At 53.0% G+C, this 21,310-nt stretch overlaps 6 protein-coding genes across 6 annotated transcripts; 3 read left to right on the top strand and 3 right to left on the bottom strand.

Annotated features, from left to right (window-relative positions):
- Positions 1–1,832: 1,832 nt before the first annotated feature.
- On the top strand, positions 1,833–5,915 carry CTRU02_207462 (hsp90-like protein; the record flags this gene model as incomplete). Its single annotated transcript, XM_036719149.1, has 1 exon — positions 1,833–5,915. One exon carries the CDS (start codon positions 1,833–1,835, stop codon positions 5,913–5,915), a length of 4,083 nt encoding a protein of 1,360 aa, XP_036588856.1.
- A 2,071-nt stretch (positions 5,916–7,986) lies between these two features.
- On the top strand, positions 7,987–8,739 carry CTRU02_207461 (stress responsive A/B Barrel domain-containing protein; the record flags this gene model as incomplete). Its single annotated transcript, XM_036719150.1, has 2 exons — positions 7,987–8,343; positions 8,509–8,739. The coding sequence occupies 2 exons, from the start codon at positions 7,987–7,989 to the stop codon at positions 8,737–8,739; spliced, it is 588 nt and encodes a 195-aa protein (XP_036588857.1).
- Positions 8,740–9,180: 441 nt separating this feature from the next.
- On the bottom strand, positions 9,181–10,077 carry CTRU02_207460 (uncharacterized protein; the record flags this gene model as incomplete). The annotated part of the gene is made up of 1 exon (XM_036719151.1): positions 9,181–10,077. The coding sequence occupies one exon, from the start codon at positions 10,075–10,077 to the stop codon at positions 9,181–9,183; it is 897 nt and encodes a 298-aa protein (XP_036588858.1).
- Positions 10,078–10,841: 764 nt separating this feature from the next.
- Positions 10,842–11,010, top strand: CTRU02_207459 (uncharacterized protein; the record flags this gene model as incomplete). Its single annotated transcript, XM_036719152.1, has 2 exons — positions 10,842–10,864; positions 10,914–11,010. The coding sequence occupies 2 exons, from the start codon at positions 10,842–10,844 to the stop codon at positions 11,008–11,010; spliced, it is 120 nt and encodes a 39-aa protein (XP_036588859.1).
- A 419-nt stretch (positions 11,011–11,429) lies between these two features.
- CTRU02_207458 (C6 transcription factor) lies at positions 11,430–14,280 on the bottom strand (the record flags this gene model as incomplete). Its single annotated transcript, XM_036719153.1, has 3 exons — positions 11,430–12,773; positions 12,872–13,801; positions 13,873–14,280. The coding sequence occupies 3 exons, from the start codon at positions 14,278–14,280 to the stop codon at positions 11,430–11,432; spliced, it is 2,682 nt and encodes an 893-aa protein (XP_036588860.1).
- A 3,402-nt stretch (positions 14,281–17,682) lies between these two features.
- Positions 17,683–17,949, bottom strand: CTRU02_207457 (uncharacterized protein; the record flags this gene model as incomplete). The annotated part of the gene is made up of 2 exons (XM_070204896.1): positions 17,683–17,787; positions 17,863–17,949. The coding sequence occupies 2 exons, from the start codon at positions 17,947–17,949 to the stop codon at positions 17,683–17,685; spliced, it is 192 nt and encodes a 63-aa protein (XP_070061429.1).
- Positions 17,950–21,310: the final 3,361 nt, after the last annotated feature.

Below are 21,310 nucleotides of genomic sequence, written 5' to 3'. Positions count from 1 at the left end.
GCCACGATACCACACCAGGCGGCCATGATTGGCTGGGTGTCGTTGATTCCGTGGTTGCAGTGGTGGGACAATTGCGTTTTCCCATCCACTTTTTGCCTGCCCCCGTGCCGGTTTACTTTGTGCATATTCCTGGCAGAGACACCGGGACATTGGACACATTGGACCAATTTGGAACTTTTGGATACTCGGGTACCACGCCGAATCCCACATAGTCTCATCCATCTTTATACGTAATCTGCGTTGCGGGCCTGGTATCTTGTCCGTCCCCCGATACTCTGTAAGGAAGAGACACTCTTGCATTACCTACGGATACGACCGGTACCTCTACCGTACGGCACCCTGCTCCATCAAACCCTGAGCCAGTGCTGTGGCTCTGTGGCTATGGGTCCACCCGATCACGATCGTCGACCACGCCGTGAGGTACCTTGCTGCTGTCGATGAGGGCTGAGACGCGCCATCGAAAATAGGAAAAGGGCGGAAACACTACAGCAATAAGTCGCTCTAAATCACCGTCACTGCGTTCCCTCGCTTATTCGCTCCTCAAGCTGGAGGCTTCCCTGGCCCGTCCGGCGTTTGCTATCCTCCTTGCGGTTCCAGCTCAAGGTCACGATACCTATCTGACTTTTAACAGCCATCATCACTGGGCCTGCTTCTCGTCTCTTTCTTCTAGCTCCTTGCCCGCCCACCTGGCCCTGACCACTGCCTTACCTGCCCTGTCGTGGCTCAAGGAAAACTGCGGGTATCCTGCCTTTTTCATTCGCCATAGCTATCACTTGAGCATTCTGACTGGCAAGTTATGGTTGCTACTGAAAGTACGCACCAAGAATAAGGTAGACTTGGCTTCTCCTGAGTGACAAAGGGATCGGCATGGGGGCGCCAAAGTCACCAAAGCCCGAAAGTTATTTTTGACGAAGACTGCCATCTACGAGACAAGCCACCTTGCGACGCCGTTCAGCCCCCATACACCCGGGAACGGTCACCTTCCTCCGTCTGCTATTCCACCGACCGTCTGTCTAACACTAACCATTTTTTTTTCCCACCTCCTCTGCCTTGCCATTGAATCTTTTCTCCTTCCACTCGCGGCGGGAAGTTTTCATCCTTTCCCTGCCATCATTCCAGCTGATCCCCAAAACAACCTTCTTCACATTCCTCTTGTGTTCCTCCAAGGGCTCACTCTGCCACGACCCAACATCGGCCAAGGTCCGATATCCACACGCACCGCAACGGAATTTCCATTACCACAACCGCAGGCGCAACCACCAGACGACAGCGCATTCACAGTTTACACCCTGCGCCGTTGTTCTGACAAGGTTGACTGGGGATCCTGCAGACTCCTACACTAGCACCTTTGACCCGCTGATACCTTGGCCCTCACCCCGGCTAGCAAACGACAGGCTAGGTGTGCCGCGGTGCGCGCAAGTCTCCACCCGGTAAAGCAGAATCGTAGCTTCCGGACTCGACCTCCCTCGTCTGCCTCACCCACTTTGGGCCACTTTGCGCACACCACCCCGGCTCGCTTCTGGCGCTTTTTCTCTCCAACTCCGGCTGAGGCGCATCTTCCATCCTGCATCGCAGGTAACCCCCAAGCCTTGCCTTGCTTGTGGCCCATCACGCCTGCCGACGCAGACCTTACCTTCACCGGCGGGACCGACATCAACTTTAGGGAACGAAGCAAAGACGCAGTAGAATCACCACCCAACACTTGTTTGGTCTGACTGCACTACACATACCCCAAGGCGACCATTGGTTGAGGATGAGAGAAAAAGCAGATATTGACAACAATACCTGCCGATCTCTTGGCTGAGCGGACGACTCATAGCTTGCCCGCCGCCATGCATCCTCCCCCGCTTCTCGGTGTAGGTGTCGTTGACCTGCTTGAGTCCGACCCGAGACCAAGCTTCGTCGTTGCGCTTCCATCTACGTTCAAGGACCCCTCCCGCGCCGAAGTAGTTTACAACAACCGGTCCCTTACCAATAAGTCGGCGCTTCTCGAGGTCTTGCAGTCCATATCAAGTCTTGACCACACAAGGTTCTGGGACTGGATCACAGCCCAGGACGCCAACACCCCACAGTCGTTTCTGTATCACAACCACTTCTGGACGAGAAGCGTCGTTGCTTCCAAATGGGCTGTGGTGAGCTCGAACGACTTCCCGCCCATGTCAGAACCTCCTAGGAAAATACGCCTTGACGCATCACGAGGGAGGGAGGCCAGCAGTGGAATCCTTCACCCGCACACATCGACCGTACCGTCCATGTCTTCGTCAGACTCGTCCGAGGAGGAAATGCCGCATCCCCGCATCGTTCGAGCCACTACCGAGCCGCCCTTGGTTTTGCCAGACTTCATGCCGGACCCTGAGCCGTTCCTCGCCACAGTCGACAATGTCAACTGGAGCGCAACTCCCCTAGGTCCCATGGATCGATGGCCGTCTCTCCTACATCAATCGTATAGCCAGATATTGTGCAACTCTCAACCCACGGCGATCTACTGGGGATCTAAGTTTACGACTGTCTACAACGAAGCGTACGGAGAGCTGATAGGATCACGACACCCGAACATGCTAGGCCGTTCCGTTATGGAGGTGTTTCCTGAAATTACAAATCAGCTCAGAGACATGATGGAAAATCCAGGACAAAGTCATCGAGCTAGCAGTGAGGAGGAGTTCCGCTTTTTCGTTGAACAACGCGATGGCTCCCCCCTAGAAACATATCTTAAGTGGTCGATTGTTCCTGTTATACAAAACAACGAGTGCCTCGGTTTCATCCATCTGATAACGGACACCACCCTTTACCACCTTTTCCACAGGCGAACCCAGATGTTGGTCGACATGGGCGAGGAACTCGTCACAGCGAAGGATGTTAAGTCGTACTGGAGCAAGCTTATAGAAGAGCTTTCGGAGTGCGATCCCGCATACGATATCCCGCTTGCCATGTTATATTCGATCGAGCGTGACGGGCCGTCGAGCTCAGGAGAGCTTCGATACAATCACGTTTGCCGTCTGGAGGGTGCTCTCGGCGTTCCGACAAGCCATCCAATAATGCCCGAGTACTTGCGCCTGAACGAAACCGACGCAGGCCTTGCACCCCAGTACCGAGCCGCATTGCGCAGCCGGGGACCACTCATTATCAGCACATCTGATAACAGCTTACCGAAGGAGTTGTTGACGGGCTTGCAGTGGCGTGGTTTTGGTGATCCATGCGAATCAGCCATCGTCTTGCCAATTCGACCCACGAAGGAGGAGGAAGTCATGGGTCTGCTGGTGCTTGGTCTCAACCCGCGGCGGCCATACGACGACGCCTATACATTGTATATACAACTTCTTGCTCAAAAGCTGACAACATCGCTGGCTTGTACTGTTCTACTAGAAGAAGAGAGGCGGCGGGGACGAAATGCTGCGGAGCAGGCCGCCTACGACCAGGCAATGTTGAAGGAAAAGCTTGCCCACCAGACAAAGGAGGCTATTGAGTATACAAGGCTGTTTCAGACAGTCTCTGACTTCATACCAAATGGTTTCTCAATCGGCGACCATCAAGGGAACATTACATTCGCCAACGGGCTGTGGTACCGTATAACAGGCCATCCAGACAGCCAGTCTGTAGATGGTGGTGCTTTTTCCTATGTCCTTGAGTCAGACCGAGAAAAGATACGTGAAGCGTACAAGGAACTGCGAACAAAGGATGAAGTCGAATTTGAGTTTCGCGTGCGAGGGACGGAGCACACAAATGGACTGCTAGCACGCAGATCTCCCTTCAAAGCCGATCTGTACAGTAACCTGGATGATGAGATGGAGCGGTACGTTATGGCCCAAGCAAAAGCAGAACGCGCCACAGACGGAACCATTATTCGAACCTTTACTTGCCTGACGGATGTGACGGCACACAAGAGAACGGCTGACGAGGCAACTAGGAGGACTCAACAAGCCGAGAATCTGAAGCGAATGGCTGAGCTTGCCACAGTAGGGATGTTCGACATAGACACTGGGGGGCGTTTGCTCGGTGCGAACAATGCCTTCTTTGAGCTATGTGGGATCGACAAGGTGGATCCAATGCAACATGAAGTTCGTCCCTGGCAGGTTTCGGTGGTCAAGGACGATCTTCCGGTCCTTACAGAGAGCCTGGACCGTCTTGTGTCGGAGAAAAAGCCGCAGACCGCCGAGATTCGGTTGAACACCATCTGGACAGTTGAGGACGCTGGAGGAAACCAAATCACAGCGCCCAGATGGGTGAACGCTACTTTTATGCCAGTCAGCAACTCGGATGGCTTGGTCCAGTCTTTTACCGGCTGCATTAGCGATGTTTCTCTGCAAAAGTGGCAGCTTGAGTTGGAAACACAGCGTACCGAGGAAGCCATTGATTCGAAGCGGCAACAGGACAACTTTATTGACATGACATCCCACGAAATGCGTAATCCGCTCAGCGCCATTGTCCACTGCTCCGACGCCATCATTGCTTCTCTTTCGAGATGTGAGGAGTTGGTCGACCGCCAACAGAGCCCAATGCAGACCAAGTCACCGCCCGATGAAAGCAGCGACAAGCACTTTGATGTGAAGCAACTGCTCTCTGACAGCATCGAAAATGCGGAGACGATTGTTGCTTGTGCGCAGCATCAGAAACGAATTGTGGACGACATTCTTACCATGTCGAAGCTAGATTCGAAGCTCCTTGCTGTCACGCCCTGCACTGTCAACCCTGTGCAGATTGGGGAGGAAGCTATCAAGATGTTTGACGTCGAAGCTCGGCGTGTAGACATCGACCTTAACATGAAAGTTGATGAGTCGTATCAAGAACTTGGCTACGAATACCTCGATCTCGACCCATCCCGTGTTAAGCAGGTTCTCATAAATCTGCTCACCAACGCGCTGAAATTCACCAAGTCTGGGTCGATTAGAAATGTTTCGGTATGCATGAAGGCATCACGGCAACGGCCTACAGACGAAACGTCAGCCGTTACCTTCATTCCGCGTTCTTGCAATGAGGAGTCAGAATATGAGCAGCCTGCGCTGGAAGGCCGCAAAGACCCGGTATACTTAATGTTTGAGGTGAAGGATACAGGCCAAGGTCTTTCTGAAGACGAGAAGGCGAACCTTTTCAATAGGTTTGTCCAGGCGAGCTCACGAACCCACGTAAAATACGGGGGCTCAGGCTTAGGACTCTTCATCTCTAGACGCCTGACAGAGCTGCAAAAGGGCGCCATTGGAGTGTCGAGCTTGCCAGGCGTGGGATCAACTTTTGCCTTCTTCATTGAGGCTTACGTTCCCACCGAGGCTTCGCGGAAGGAGGCCGAGTTTGCGGCCGCGGCCGTAAGAATGACAACGGTAGCTACTGCGACCAGCACTCCATTTTCGGCGCCGCGGGCTAGAGCCCCCGCAAACGAGCAGAGGACACCTGGCTCGCGGCCGAAGCCCAGCAACCATGATCCTCGACTCGACGGTATCTTGATCGTAGAGGATAACCTAATTAACCAGCAAATCACCCGCCGCGGTCTGCAAGATAGGGGGTTCACCGTGGACGTGGCCAATCACGGCATCGAGGCACTGGAGAGGCTTATGCAGTCCGTCTCCCTGCAGCAGAAGGATGAACAGGAGTACTTTAGCCATAGCGCTCCGAACGGCCAGGTGAATGCAGTGCCCATCAATCTCATCCTGATGGATATCGAGATGCCAGTACAAGACGGGCTGACGTGCACACGACGTATTCGAGAGCTTGAGCACGAGGGGCGGGTATTCTGTGCCAGTGGTGGCAGGATTCCCATCATCGCCGTTAGCGCCAACGCAAGGCCGGAGCAGATGCAGCAGGCCAGAAGGGCGGGTTGTGACGACGTGCTCGTCAAGCCTTATCGGATGCCGGAGCTAGTTGAGAAGATGCAAGTGGTAGTACGGCGGATGGGAGGACTTACACCCGGTTCGCCTGTACATTAATGAATGGGAAGGAACGAAGTAGAACGGGACGGTTAGGTGAAACTGGTCACATGGGTCACCAAGGGCTGGTGGTCTATACAAAGACGGGTATGGCGTTTTTGGGGTAAAAGGAAGCCACAGCAGGACTGGGTTCGGGAAACTGGGACTGCTTCCGGACATTGGCATGGTCACACTTTTTTTTTTTTTTCACGTCATGTGGTGATTGTGCCCGTTTGGTAGGAGGGCACAAAAAGATACCAGGCTTGGCTGTTAGCCAACGGAGTGACCTTCCTGGCGTTGGATGCCACACGCAGGAGACTTGGCATTGAACCATGTTGGTAGTGAGGGCCGGCCACGTTTCTGAAATGTCTGGATGGTCGGTGGTGTATATGGGAGAAGAAGCGTCTCCGGGGAGGACGACAGCATTGCATCAAAGTAGAACAGGAAACCGGCCGTCATGGGGTATAGGGATGGACACGGCCTCGATGACGGGACGGAATAATATCAGACGGGCTAATCAGAAGTTCTTGTCATCACAACTGCTGCTCCAGGATGATGTGCCGGGATCTTTTGCGTGCCTTGTGCTTGAGACAATGTATAAGCCACCGCAGCTCGACCGAGGCTGTTCAGGGGGTGGGTGTGTACCGGTGTCGTGATATTCTTGGCAGGTTGCAAGCCGCTGCTCCAGGAGGCTTGTTTTGCTTTTGCGAGGTGGTAAGGGTTGTATTTTCCCGTCTTGTCACGGGTGCCTGCTGAAGTATTGATTTGCGGAAAGAGGGAGGAGAAGAAGGAGGAGGAGGAGGAGGAGGAGGGGTGTAAACGCGACAAGACAGATTGGCGAGTGATTCATCAGGTGAGGTTGGTGTAAGTGACAAAAATAAATCCAAAAAAATATCCAAATAACAAGGTGACATGAGTGAGGTTCTCTTCATCCGTCAATGAGGCGTCGTTTCCTTGTGGACAAGGGAAGGTCTAGAAGAGAGTGTGAGACGAGACGGAGAAATTCGTGATTGGCTGGGTTCCCTGGACCCTGGACGGAGGGGGAAGGAGGAGGGGTGCAGAGGTGCCTCTAGAGGTGCAGATTAGGAAAAAAAAAAAAAAAAAGAAGAAGAAGAAGGCACGGCCCCACTTTGGGGGTCGCGGGGCTTGTATGCGGGGGGTCAGGGCCGATGGAAGCCCCGATGCCCTGATGTTTGTTTTGTGCGCCCGGCCTAGAGGTCTCGTTCTGTACCTTTTGGTTTAAATGTGAGGCGGGCGTTATTGGTGGCGGATGAATTGGAATCGTTCACGGGTTTCGTCCTGTGTCCATCTTGTCTTACATCTGTCTGGGTATGGAGGAGGGGTAAGAACGGCGGCATACACATGGGAAAGGGGTTTTCGGAGCATTAGTTGAGGGAATACAATACTCATAGAACGAGCGAGCTGATGAGGTAGGTTGTGGTAGGCAGACCATCGAGACTAGTTACTCGGATGACGACGGTTCAACAGTCTTGGTTTGTGAGCTGGAGCTTTGGCGGCGTCCGGGCTGATTATAAAGCTGGGATGGATACAAACTGGGCTGCCTGAGATCGACGCAGCGAGGAGATCTAAAAATGTATCCATTATCGTCTAGACGTGCAGCGAATAGGAAATTAGCCAGATACCAATTATGTAAATCAACGGCGAGTATATCCTATTCTGAGAAGCAGCAGCAGCAGCAGCAGCAGCAGCAGCAGCAGCAGGAGGTAACAATTGAGAGCGAGGGAGTCGGACATGGCGGAGGTGGAGCTCCCATCAGGTACCAGGCTAAGATAAGGTAGGTAAGTAGCTTAGCTTATGCATGGACCACTTCAATGCACCGCCAGCCGGCCGCCGCTGCACCTGCTTCAACCGACAAACCCGCGCCATTCTCTCTCTACGAAACGCCGCAGCCCACCCCCCCTGGTATGCATGTATGCACCGTAGTTGGGGAGAATCCGAGAGACTTTTTCTTTTGTCTGCCTGTGTTAAACTCCCCACTAGCTCGCGAGCAAAGCCCGCAGTCTGCTGGGTTTTGCGCAGTCTCTCCCCTTTTGCTTCTGACGCCCGGATCTCACGTATTTAAAGCTCCCCCATGTCCCCCGTCCCCGCCCTCCGCTCCAGTCTCTTTCGGCTTCGGCACGTCACCACCCCGCATCGACTCGTTTCCGGCTTCGGCTTCTATACACGACCGCGTACAACCAGCCCCGCTGCGTCAACCTACGAAGCTCTTCAAGAACAAAACTACCGTCGGCTTACCTACGGCGCTCGTCTCAGGACGGACCAGAAGAGAGAAAGACTACTGCTAGGAAAGGAATTGGGAAGTCCCACGAGGCTCAACGACGAAATGGCGGACCGGGTTCATCGTGTTACCATGTTCAAGATTGCCGACGAGGGGCAGAGACAGGCTTTGATTGAGCAGTACAAGGTTCTTGGAAGCACCCACAAGAAGGTAGGCTTGTTCCCTCTTGTCATCCCACGAGCCCAATGCCTCTTTGCCTTCCTTGCACGCCCCTCCAGCTCTCGCTTGGAACACAGCTACTTTCACCGCCCCCAAAGAGCTTCGCACGGTAGTCATACCGTCTCAAGTAACTTATTCTAACAATACTCACTCTAGGACGGAAAGCCCTACATCCTCTCCATGGTCGTCGGCCCCGCCATTGACGACCCTCGCAGCCAGGGCTTCACCGTCGTCGCCAAGACCGAGTTCGCCTCGCTCGAGGACATGCGTTTCTACGACGACGAGTGCGCCGCCCACGGCGTCCTCAAGTCATTCGTCAAGGAGAAGCTTACCGTCGGCGGCGTCATGTCGGTCTACTTTAAGCCCGAGGCCGTTGCTTCTTTGTAAAAAAAAGAGGGCGCCTCTCTCCCCTTTCCCAGACTTCTTCTCTCTCACTTCATTTACACTGAGATACCCTGTGACGGCGGGAGGGGGCTCTATCTCTGTGCGGAAACAACAAGACATGAGGTTTTTGAACTGGGGAACGCACACATGGGGGGGTATAGGGGAAGCGAAGAACTTCCTGTTTTCATTTGTAAATGACAGAGAAACTCTGTTGCCGGTATTCGACAGGTATCAAGCTACTTGCATACATAGAGCAAACACAAACACCCTAAACATATTTCCTCCTTCAGGTTGCATGTTTCCTTTTTTTTTTTTTTTTTTACACTTCGTTTTCGTTTTTGAGGTCATCCAAAATATCCCATAAGAAACCACCAGAAACACACAAAAAAGCACACACACACACATTCGCACTTGTGTTCAGCACTCAGCATCAGATAACAAAGCTTATGCAGCAGCGGTAGCCGGGGCAGCCGCAACAGGAGCAGCCGCCACAGGAGTAGCCGCAGCAGGAGCGGTAGTGGCCGGAGCAGCACTAGCTGGGGCGGCGGCTGCCGCAGTCTCCTCGTTGTTAGTGGTAGTGACCGTTCCGCCGCTCTCGACAAACTTCTTCAGCCCATCCATGAACGCGTTAGCCGTTGTCTCGAGCTGGCTGACCATCGTCAGCCGCATCAGATGAGCCACGGGGCCGAAGAAGGTCTCGTATTGCCGGTACTCGGTGCCGGTGCCGTCCTCGCTCTCGAGGAACTCGTGCACACGCTCTATGCGCAGCAGGAACGCCGGCGGCGCGTACCCAGTGGTCTTCCAGGCCACCCTGTACCCCTTGCGTCCCTTGTGTTCTCCCGTGGAAGTGGTGGTCACCTTGTTGAAATCCTCGAGTTTGGTGATGACACAAGTGGAGTTGGTTGTGGACTTGGCCGGATCAAGGTTCATGTGCACTTCAAAGGTGATGTGGGTGCTCTCCAGCATGAGCTCTGCCGGGTTGGAATTGGCGACGGAGGACTCTGCGAGGAGGGGAGGGACCGGCGACACGGCAGGACGGGTTATGGTTACGCGAGGCGTCACGGGATTCCAGGAGGGGTAGGTCGCCGGGTTGATGAAGGTCGCGAGGACGGTCAGGGGCGGTGCCGCAATAGGGGTGGCGTAGGCAATGGTGAAGACGGCGCCCTCGTGCCCGACTGTCGGGGTCGGCAGGGTGGGGGAGACGACTGTGGGCGCGAGGGAAGCGGGGATGGACTCTGCGCCATTCTCCAGATGAGTGGGCGGTTTGGGCTTCAGTGTTCCCGGAAGCTGTTTGATGTTTTCAGGGATTTGAGCCTGGATTCTCTGGCGGATGGCCTCCATCGTGTCGTTTCTATGTTCGCCTTGGTGGTAAACTGGTAGGATGTGTTCTGGCGATGAGGATTCTCTGAAGTGAGAGGAGTATGTGAGAGAGAAAGAATGTGAGGGGAAGCCGGTTTTTGAGTGAAAGAAGTGGCTAGAGGCAAGGACATGAGAGGAAACTGATTCAGGCTAATGTAGCAGATGGTCGGCACTGGATGCGGGCAGTCTACCGTTTGTTGATGGCACATAGGTTTCTCTCCCAGAACCCAACTGCCCTAAGGTATGACCACTCCAGGTGTATGGCCAACCAAGTGCGGCAACCCTGATACACTTCTAACGAATGCCCGTGTTTGTCCCACATCAGACAAGATGGGCTGTTCTAGGCAAATCTTATGCTACCTCTGACTTTTTGCTTCTTTCTTCCTTCAGCAGTGATTTTTCTCTCTCTCCTGTGACTCAGAGGCTGCCCGTGGCCGTCAATGAATCACCTTTCTCCGACTTCTCGAACTAGCCAATAGGTCCTCCGGCAGATATGGGCTTCTGGGAATTACTGGCTCATCTTGCAACCAACAAAGGGTGCAACTAACACGGGAAGGGGCGCCAATGTAATGACTCAATCTGGGTTTTGGCGGACAATCTCTAACAGGACCACGTAGTTGGGCCTTAAACTTTGGGGTCTCGTGAGGAGACGATGAGGAGATTGGCGTCATGGGGCGGGGGGAGCTGAGGTATGAGGCTGGCACGAGCACTTGGGATGGAAACCTGGGAATGAGGATAGAGATGCTATGGTCCGGGGTCGCGGGGGACCGTGAGTTCCACTATAGATCCGGCAAAGTTGCTCCGCTAACGGGGATCAGGTCTTCGGCGATGATGGAGGCGGGGATCCGCCACCGTCCCTGCTGCGCCACCATGCATCTTGAGCGCATAAACCATCACAGAACCTGGTTGTGTTGAACTGGCGTCAACATGGGTGTCGACAGCCAGGCCATACATGTGGATATTGAAGGCAAATGTCGGTAGACATGATGTTCTTACTGTCTAATGGGAGACCATCGAGTTCCATTCTCGAGACAAGGAGCAACAGTGGTTTTCCTATGGTTGGGCCCGTTATAAGAAGGACCAGAGGTTCATGATGTCGACAGACCATCCAGAAAAATAGATGATGGCGGAAAAGACTGCTGCTCTAGCCACAATTGACAGTTGCGCCATTTGCAGTATTTGTGGTTCCCCAGAAGAGGTTAAAGCTAGACAAATGACTCTTCCAACTATGCTAAACGAATAAAACCATCGCTCGCTCAATGATAGATATATACAATAGATGAACATTCATATCATGTCAAATGAGACCGAATCACAAGGGAAGGTGGCGTTCTTCACCTGGCTTCCTCGCTAGCAGCTCTCGATGGCCGTCCTGCCGCCCCGGACCCGAGGTCCTGAAGCAGATTCCTCAGGCTGTCAACTAGCGGCGGTAAAGGCTCCGAGACAACGGGGAAGTTGTTCCGAAAGATGTCCCGCGCGACGGAGAGTACAATGCTCGGATTTGAGAGTGATTCAACTCCGTCAGCAGGGTTACCATTCAGCGTCAGACCGGGCACGCCTCGATCAAGTTGAAGGAACGCCCTAGTCTCTCGATTTTCCTCCGAATCCATGAGGATGTATCCCGAACCAGACCTACTGATACTACTCACTTCGGGATCCGAACCGTGCCTGGAGGCTGAGCAGGATAATAATCCATAGGCCCACAGGGTAAGGCAGGCAAAGTAAACAGCAATAGCGTTGAAGTCTCGAAGTGAAGCAGGCGGAAGTTGTCGTGCGTGGTGGAAGACCTGGCCCGCATGCCAAATAGCGTGGCGTGCCTCGGAAGTCTTGACCCAGCTTTCTTCAAGGCTGCTAAACGTACGCCGAGCCTCATCCTCACCTGCTTTGCCTGCAAACGTTTGAAGAACGTCAGGAGAAACATGCAGAACCATCATAAGCACCTCGGACAGAACCGCAAGTTGAGCTGTAGGTCTCTTTGATGTAAGGATCATAGTCGAGAAGTCGTTGAGATCACGATAAAGCTCCTGATATTGCGTTTTCAGCCACAGTCTATGCGTTGCGTTCCTCTTGTTCGACATGCCATCGGTGTAGAATTTGATTGCTTCGCGATATGCAGATATTTGGCCCCAGTAACCGTGAAGCAAGGCCATGTAGCATAATTCAGTATCGACCAACTGTTCAAATTCGTCCAATATCTCGGTACAATGCATGACTTCAGACACTCTCGGAATGGTCCGCTCTGTAGCAGCGTTGGTTTTGGCAATATACATGCTTCTCCATTGCTCGGCAGATCGCGCTCGCCAAAGGTCACGAGAGGCCGGGAGACTGAAGCTTAGCTCAGTGTAAGACATGAGGGGATTCTTGCAGAAGCCAATAGACGTCTCGATGTCATGAAAGAAAAGGTGTAGCACAATTCGCTTGTAAGATTCCCGCTTAGCGAACCTGCGCCATTTCGAGTCCAGGACGTCCGGAGGATCGGCCAATGTTGGAATTAGCGAGGGGGAATCCGGAGGGGCCGAAAAGTTACCAGCCCGTCGCAGCATGGTCATTGGAGGCTGCAGGAAGCTCTCTGCAATTTCCGTTTTCCTCTTGAAACCGCTCCAAATGCCGATATCGAGGTTCAAAATGAATGCTTGCAAGGCCCCGAGATCGCGCGTGAAAGTGTTGGAACCTTCGAACTACAACGGGTCAGCGGCTGGATCCTGAATATAGAAGAGACATGCCCCAAAAGAGGTCTTTGGTTTGCATCATAATATCTGAGCAACATTAGACTCACCAGATCCGCTAACGCCAGCCGAAGCACCTCATGAATAGAGTATCCGAATTGCCAGACGGCTGGGATGGAAATATACGTAGCACCGCTCGACAAAATACCGGCGAGCAATTCGGGTATTGCGGTTGTGGCATCAAAAGTTGCCAAGTGAATCCAGCTGTCGCATTGATGCTCATCATGGATGAAGTGGGCCTGAACAAGATAATTTAATAGATCCAAAGACGGGAATGAGGGTGTTCGTGAACGTTCGCCTTTGTGAACGGTACTGGTCACTACCAACGCCAGGAGGCTATCTCGAGCGGTAGGTGTCATTTTAAGTTTTGTGCCCGGTGTGCTTGTTAGCTTGTCAAAGGCCGGCGAGTTTGCCAAGTTGTTCTCGTCCAGGGCGAGCTTCTCCTTATCTTGGCGAGACACATGATGCAATGCGTAATCCTTAGGGCCTGGTTCCCAGAGCCACGGGGAACGCTTGAAGGCGGCATGCGCCCGTGACGCATTACGAGTCGCCGACTTAGACCGACTTGTTGTTGTTGAGTCGGGACTCGCGTGAACGTCAATTTGTGGAATGGTGATGGCATCGAAGTTGAGGTCCCAGGAGGAGAAGTCCATATCCTGAAAATAGTTGTGTACAGGATTGAAGTTGACAATGTCGTGCATGACCATGTCGATAACAGGGTTCGCAAAACCATCATCCATGAATGAGCTTGCGTCGATATCGTGAGTTGTTCCGGAATCAGGCGCCATCATTGCCATACGGGAGCTGCCATATGTCGGAGCGGTGTCTATCCCCCCGTTGATGTCCAACCCGACAGGCATCGTGGAGGACTCAGAGGGCGTGGATTGCCTATCAGTCGAGGTTCGGTGAAAATGTGTTCGTTTCAAGGGTACTTCGCAGGGCAGATTTTTGGAGCGACAACGCGAGCATGGCTTGGAGTCCTAAGTAGGCGATGGTTTTGGTTAGTCTTTCAGTGCTGGATATTGACCATCAGAGTCGCGAAGATAATTACCTCGCACTTTGACTTTGAAGCAGCGCAGTTCAAGCAAGCCTCGGCGGCCCGATCGCTTCGCCGTATAAAGGTTCTGCCCTTGCCTGTGCTGTCGCGGTCATGAGTCGTCTCGTGGCGGGTAAGGAGATCGGCTCGGTTGAACCGCTTGGGGCAGCGAGAACACTGGTAGGGACGAGCATTTTCATGGGATCGTAGATGCCTAGTCAAATGATCGGCTCGCTCGTAAACTCTCTTGCAGATGTGGCAGACGTGTGTTGAAGACAGAGAGGCGTCGGACACACTCAATTTCCGCTTCCCGAGTTGTTGAGGTGGAGGTTGGGCCGGCGGTTTCGGGACTTCCGGCGGGGAGTAGAGGGGGTTTAGCATGTCGGAGCCGGCGGCATCGCAGAGGATGTCGATGCCGTTCATGTTATAGAGGGCAGCGCTACGGCTATGGAGGGATGGGGCCGGCGGCAAGTGATGTCAATTGAATCGAGGGAGGTTAAAAAAAAAAAAAGCTCAGCTCTTTTGCGCGAGGCTTTGCGACAGCAGCAGCATCAGGGAATTGGACGTCGGGAAGTGGCGGGGGAAGTTTAGGACGGCAACGAAGTGGAGCGGGTCTGGGGAAGAGCCCGCGCGTAGACGTGGGCCCGGTAATTGGCAGTCAAGGCGGGCAAGGTGCTGACTTAGTGAGGCCTGCACTTCGCGGGGTTTACTCAGACGGCACACTGCCTTAGTGAAGCACACTGTCCGGGGGGCTGCGAAATACCAAACAAATGGTTGGTTGTTTGTTTGGCACGGCCGGATAGAGCTGATTAGTGACACATAGGACAGGCAGACTATGTTACAAGCACACTTGATGTTCCTGTATGGTATTAGACGTCCGATGTATGTGCACGCGATCAAGAGTCTTCATCTTTCCATCCTTCGACGCAATTCAACACACCTCTAAGCGAGGCCAGGTTTGCAGCTGTTTCTCGTGTGTGGAGCCGATGACCGCTTGGATTTGGCTACTAACGAGTTGAGACGAGAGGAAGCAACAACCGGAAAACGAAGACGGAGACAAGAATCACACCTTGGCTTGCCCAGGTACTAGCAGTGCCTCACTATTTGATGCTTATTGCATAAACCTTGCAAACGGTAGAGGAAACTAAGAAGAAGAAAGGAAGTAGTTTGGTAAGAACGAACATGGCGTGTCTCGAGACGCTCTATTTAGAAACATGAGGTGACACCATGACTCCCCTTGGGGAGCAGTGCTGTTGGTGGCAATGAGCCCAGCTGTAAGCTTGCCTTGGTAAACGCAAGTCAGACCAAACAAAGTTCAAAGTTCAAGCTCTCCAAATCAGGTCCACTGACTGCCAGAAAATGAGGAATAGGGAAACATTTGAGCCATTTGTCAGGGCCCTAGCTAGAGCTCTAACCTTGGGTGCTGGAGGTTTTAAAGCAGTGTGTGCCCGGGCCGTGTCCAGGCGCCGACTCAGGCGCGCTTTTCGGGGTATCGTTCGCCTTAAACCTGGTTCAGAGCAGGCAGGCCCCAGTATCCTTCTGAGTTGCCCCAAGAAGAAACTCTAGGTAAAACCAACCGAGACCCTGGTGTGGAGAGTGGCAGATCAGTCATATTTGACATTCGAGACAAATCCGTCGAGGATAGCAACAAGAACGCTGAATCAACGAGGAAAGTACGACGGTTACGGAGGCCAATTAGATGCAGCGAATCCCCTTTCCTCCAATTCCAATTCGGCCCAGATTCGGCTAGGAGCTCTTTTGACTGGAAGGCACCAAGACGCGGGGCAGGAAAGCACTTGCCAACTTGAGGAAAGGCAGGAAAGCACGACGGATGGAAGGGTAAGCAAAGCAGCTCTGCAGGTCTAAGGTCTAGCAGGACTTGCTTCACATTGCTGCCAAAATAATGTCAATTCTCAACTTCTATGCAAACCACCATCAATCAACACATTGCTTTTTTCTTCACCTTTCCCCCCTCTCTTCTCTACCTTGCTTTCTTTTCTCAGCGAGTTTCCTATACTGTCACAAATCCCTCCGAAACAACGGTCAACAGGCCAAGACAATCATCTTCTCACACCGGTTTGCTAGCTTCTTCACTCTAATCCCCGTTTGCATTTTTCCTTGCAAACCTCCTCGATTCGTTCATCGCGAGCGCCCAGGACCCCTGCTTGGTTGGCCGAATCAACAAAATGAATCAATCCGAAGAGTCAACAGCTGGTGAACTAGCTAATGATTTCTAACGCACGCGGGGATTCTTGTTGAGCCGCAGTCCGCTTCTCCGTTCTGCAGCATATTCCATCACGCAAAAAGTTCCCCCTGTCCGGGCTGTCATTTATGACGATTTCACTGTCTTACGATGCGAAACAGAATGCCCACAAGTCCTTGAGTCCCTCTGGGACGCAGGCGTTATAATCTAAGGCCCTCGCACGATCCAGTGGAGGGCCTGTTCGTCCACTCAGCCGTTCGCTGTTATCCCTGAGGACCGAGGCCTACTGTATACCGCAAGGTGATGAACCGGGACATGGAACTGAATGAACCTGGATCTGGATCTCAGCTGCCGCTAGCATGTCTACCGTCCAAGCGCCTGACTCCCTGTGGAGGATTACAGCATCTCTATTATGCACTCGCGCATCCTGCAGGCCGTTAGGTGTACTGACCAGGCCAGGGCCAGCTGTTTGTGTCAGTGGAACCATAGGCTCGGGACCGATTGGATTGATAGGGGACCTGCACGGCGAGTTCAGCGCAAAGCCTCTCGTCACTGGGCTTCTACAGCGCAGTACGCGTTACCGCTGTTCTCGGCCTCGACAGACCATGACCCCCGTTGCAGGCTATGTCTCCGCTGCTGCCACTACTGCTGTTGGAGCCTGCACTACGAGACGATCTGTCACCAATGCCTGATGTTGTAGCTCACAAACCTTGCGTAAAATCTGGGCCAGGCGTTGCTTTTCCTGCCCTCGTCTCTTTTCCCTTTCGCAACTGTGATACAACCTCGATCTCGACCAATGCATATACTTCAGGGGTCGCCTCCACCATGCAGCCCGCCAGTCATTCGCACTCCTTTCATCCCAGGCGTTAGTTGCAACTCGACATCAACCAATCCAGACATACTCGGCATTATCTCCGAATAGAATCACCACCTCCATATTGGGCCAGCAATGTCGTGATCGGAACCTGTCGATTTGCTCCGGACCCATGTTGGTTGCATCTCGGTCTGCAGCAGTTAGCAAGGTTCTCGAATCTCGAGGATGCGACACCACCTTGCATCAGATATCACTCTTCAGCCAAAGCGACATCGTTGAGAACAAAGAAACCATACGTCTCTAATTCAACCAAACATATGCGTATGACTATCATTACAATTCCTAATTCCCTCCAATCCGGTGCCATTTTTGGCTGCCGTTGTCGTTTTAACCCCTCCATTCTTCCTGTCCCTCCTTCCTCTTCCAATCGCGCATCCCGATCTGAAAATCGGGCAGACATGGCTCGTTAACATTACAGGGCCAGTACCCAGAATGGCCCACCCAGAGGTTTTGATCTTCCCCCCTTCTTTTTTTTTTTTAAAAACCATGCCCTCCAAAAAGTGATGAAAATGGACCTCGTAGTCGAACAGCCCCTCGTCCCCTTCCACACATCCCTTAAATTCTTTGCCCTCGTGCGTCGCCGTTCGCCGTTGTCCGGGGGTATCGTTACAGTTTTGGTAGCGCCTGTTATCGCATTGTGTTCCCAGCTACATGACTCCTGTTCCTGATCGGGGGATTTGGGGCTTGCCCACTGTCAGCCTCATCGTCACAGATCTAGATAACATGGAAGCAACTCACATGAGCTTGCTTAGCCGCAGGGCGTGCCGCAGTAGCCGCACTCTTTTCCGGGTAGTACCCACACCTCTTTACCTGAGGCATGGCACGTAGGGCAGCGAATGCCTGGGAGAAGATGCTGCAATGGGGTTAATTTGGGCTCTTTGGTTGTTAAGATTGTGGTGGTGGGGGGGATGCAACTATGCACACTCACCTGTTTCGAACCGCTCTTGGAGGATGTCGGCTTTTGCTGGTTTGTGAAAGAGGTCTTCTGGACCTGGTATTGCGTTGAACAAGTCATGTTGGCTGAGGTGTGGCTGGAGTGACCAAAGGTCGAGTTGGCTATGGCAAAATCTTGGCTGTTTGTTGTATAGTTGGCGAGGTCGAGTGAGGTGGATCGCGGTGTAGTACTCCAAGCAATGTCTTCAAGTTTTAATGGCCGATGACGGTGATTTAAACAAGTCGGAACTCAGGGCGGCACCCTTCGATACTTATAGTTTGTCATTTCCTTTGAACTTGCACGACAAGGACAAAGCACTGGGTAGCTGGCCCGGCAAAACTGGCAAGGACCAGGTTGGCTGAGTGAGTAAGAAGGCTTCAAGCGGGAGCGGGTGTTCCATGTCCCTGCCCTCGCTCCTAGTGTAAAGAAGAAAATATGGCAGTGCCATCTGATAATAATCGGCGAGCAACCGGCGGAAGGACACCAGCAGCAAGCAAAAGAAACAAATAGGCCGGCAGGCCGGTACAGTGCAGATGGTACATATCACATTCTGGTGCGGGACTAGCAGAGACCCGGAGGCGTGTCAGTGGCAGTCCAGCGATGGACGATGGTGGCGCGAACCAGGTTGCCAGGGTAGGTATGGGCAAGGATAGGCGATGGGGATGGGTCCTGGATCACTCTGTTCGAGGGGGCACAAGGTGGACCTGGCCCCATGGCGATGGCTGAAGAATTGTTCATCGGGAACGAGCGTGAGTGTGTGCGAGTGCGTGTACATGCATCTGTCTATCTGCCAGCCCGTCTCTTGTCTATCTGCATGTCTCTAGTCTGATCAGAGACGTTCGTTCCGTTGCTTTAGGGCTCGGAACATGTATGAGATGGCATTTTGTAATTTTTTCTTGTCGAGGTGAGACAAGCCGAACCAGCCAGCAGCCCAGCAGCCAAAAGCCGCCCGAGTCTAGAAGCGGGACACGGCAGTTTGACGAGGTCCGTCTTGTTGAGGCACGTTGTGACTGCACGGCTGGCGATGCGTTTCCGCCTTTTTCTTTTGGTTCGATGCTGTTCCGTTTGAAATGGTCACGAGCAGAGGGAAAGCAAGGGCAGAGCAAACCGAAGCAGCGCTATGATGCTCATCTATCCATGCCTCTTCATCTACCACACCCATCATCTATCATCATCCACTCCCCCCATCTCATCGCATGCACCCCCCGCCACGCCCATTGGCCCCTGGAAGGCAGTCGATCGAAAGGCTAGTGCAGCAGGGGTTGAGGGAGGGGTGGGAGCGAACAGAGGAATAACCCAGGCGAGTGGATGTTCCAGAGCTCTGTTCGATCTGCCCCAGGATTCGCCCGGGGATTTCCTTCTGGGTGCGACTTTACAATGGGCGGCGGTTGCTCAATGGGCATGGAAAAGTTCCTTTCATTAGGCCCTCCTCCATAACACTGGTACGCACGTATCGATGGAGAGCCTATATGCATACATCATGTACGTTTTGTGGTCACTTGCTTGCGCTGCATACACCCGACGTCCAACGAACCCTGCAGAACAGTTGCAAGCCCCTCCTTCAAGTTTGGCCCAGGAGGCTCAACGGCCCCAAGTCGGATGCCTCCTTTTCAGACTTTCTTCTTCACTTCTTTATGTAAATGCCTTGGGGAGAGACCGCGGCAGCTATGACGAAACATTGATGGGAAAATGCAACATTCTGAGTGGAAGGCCACAGCTGACTCGCAAGGATGGGGGACAAGGGCGAGGGCCATGGGCCATGGGCGCGACAAGGCTTGAGGTGCACTCGTATTTTGTTAATCTGGAGTGTATATCTTGGTTGCGTATGCTTGGGAGGTGGCAGCGCAGGTTACCAACGGGGACACACATACTTTACAGAATATCTTGTCTTACACGTTGTTGAACGCTGGCCTGCACAAGCAACGGTGCACCCTAGCAGCATCTTGGGATTCGCTTGAATAAGCTCGCCGTAAGAAAGGTCCAATAAGAGTCGACGTAGAGCCAACGAAGGGAGACGAGCCGTGAGTACGAGGAAGATGCCTGTTACGAATTACAGCCTGTGTTCAAAGCTCTGGATGAGCAAGGCGATTTGCCGCCGGAAGCAGTATCAAACTCTTTTTTTCTGCTGCTAGTGTGGGGCGTTTAATGGTTCTTTTTTGCTTCCATTTTATTTTTGTTTGCTTTCATTTTGATATTCGTTTTCTTGCTCTTTCCACAATTTTTGTTAGTGTTGTTTTCTTTATTTAGGAGGAAGGGGGCTTGCGTCTTTTCTAACGGAGGCATTCTTTTTTTTTTTTTTTTTTTTTGGCAATCATTTTTTTTATTCCAGATTTTATGAGCAGTCGCAAAAATCTCAACAGAGTTTGGGGGAGTAGAAAAAGGAGCGCCCAGCCCCGTCGTCCTCGGGGGACCCTATTGGCTATCGGACTGGGGCTGAGTGGCGCCCTTCCGGGGGCTCGGAGGAAGGAAGGGGGTTATCGCGGCTGGCGTGTTCACCGTGACTCTGCCCGGCGGCAGCCCGATTGGTGGCTTGAGGGCGCGCGCGCACACATCTTTCTCACTCCTCCTAGCTGGCTCCTCCTCGGCTCATCCTTCTCCCTCGTCGTCACTTCCTCCTCATTGCGTGTTTACGTTTACGGCCTACCGGGATGTTTTCTGTTTTGAACTGCATGGCAATGGGTTTTGCTTGTCCTGGATCGTAAATGGTTTTGATAGTGCGGATGTCATCGCCATGCCCGCGCCCGCCCATGCTTTAGGTACCGACCTCCGATCTGCTATCTACCGCTCCGATTTGCACATCTGCATCGCCCACATGTATCGTCTTGATCGATGGTTTCCTTTTTTCATCGCTCCTCCGAAAAACGGCGTGCTCCCATCATTCAGGTACCCTACCCCCCTCAAGTAGCCAGCCTCGCGTCTTTTGAGATCTAAGCTGAGGTGAGCCTCAGCCAGCCAAGGCAAAGTGTGAAAAAGTACTCTGCTTCGTTGCTTTCTGGCCTGCTTCATCCATGTGATTACAACCGTCAACGAAGGGTGAGACAGGCTGCCAGGTGCCTGGGCTGGGCTGGGCTGGGCTGGGGAAGTCCCCCCCCAGCTCGGCTATGACGTGGGAGTGTAGGCCTGAGAAGAAAACATCTCATCCTATGCTACCCGGGCAAAGAGAAAGGAGACGTGGAAAAGCTGCATGAACAGAGCTTTTAGTATGTTCAGAGAGGGGAATTGTAGGTTATGGTCTCTTCCATGCTTTCTGTGCTCTGGCTAGGGGTCAGGCTCCGTTTCCAGCGAGAGTACTCCGTACACACCGTGGAAAGCCCTCGTCCATCGGAACAGGAAGAGGAAGGTCATCTTCATCTTTCCCCATGGGCCCTTGCTCTTGCATCACGCTGTTCAGGTTCTGGTTCGAATCGGCTACTTCTGATTCTGTCCAAGCACCTAGGAAAAG

The sequence above is a fragment of the Colletotrichum truncatum genome (genome assembly GCF_014235925.2).
Source record: "Colletotrichum truncatum strain CMES1059 chromosome Unknown Contig_0004, whole genome shotgun sequence".
Taxonomy (NCBI): domain Eukaryota; kingdom Fungi; phylum Ascomycota; class Sordariomycetes; order Glomerellales; family Glomerellaceae; genus Colletotrichum; species Colletotrichum truncatum.
Note: the sequence above shows the minus strand (reverse complement) of the source record. Positions and strands in the feature narration are given on the sequence as shown.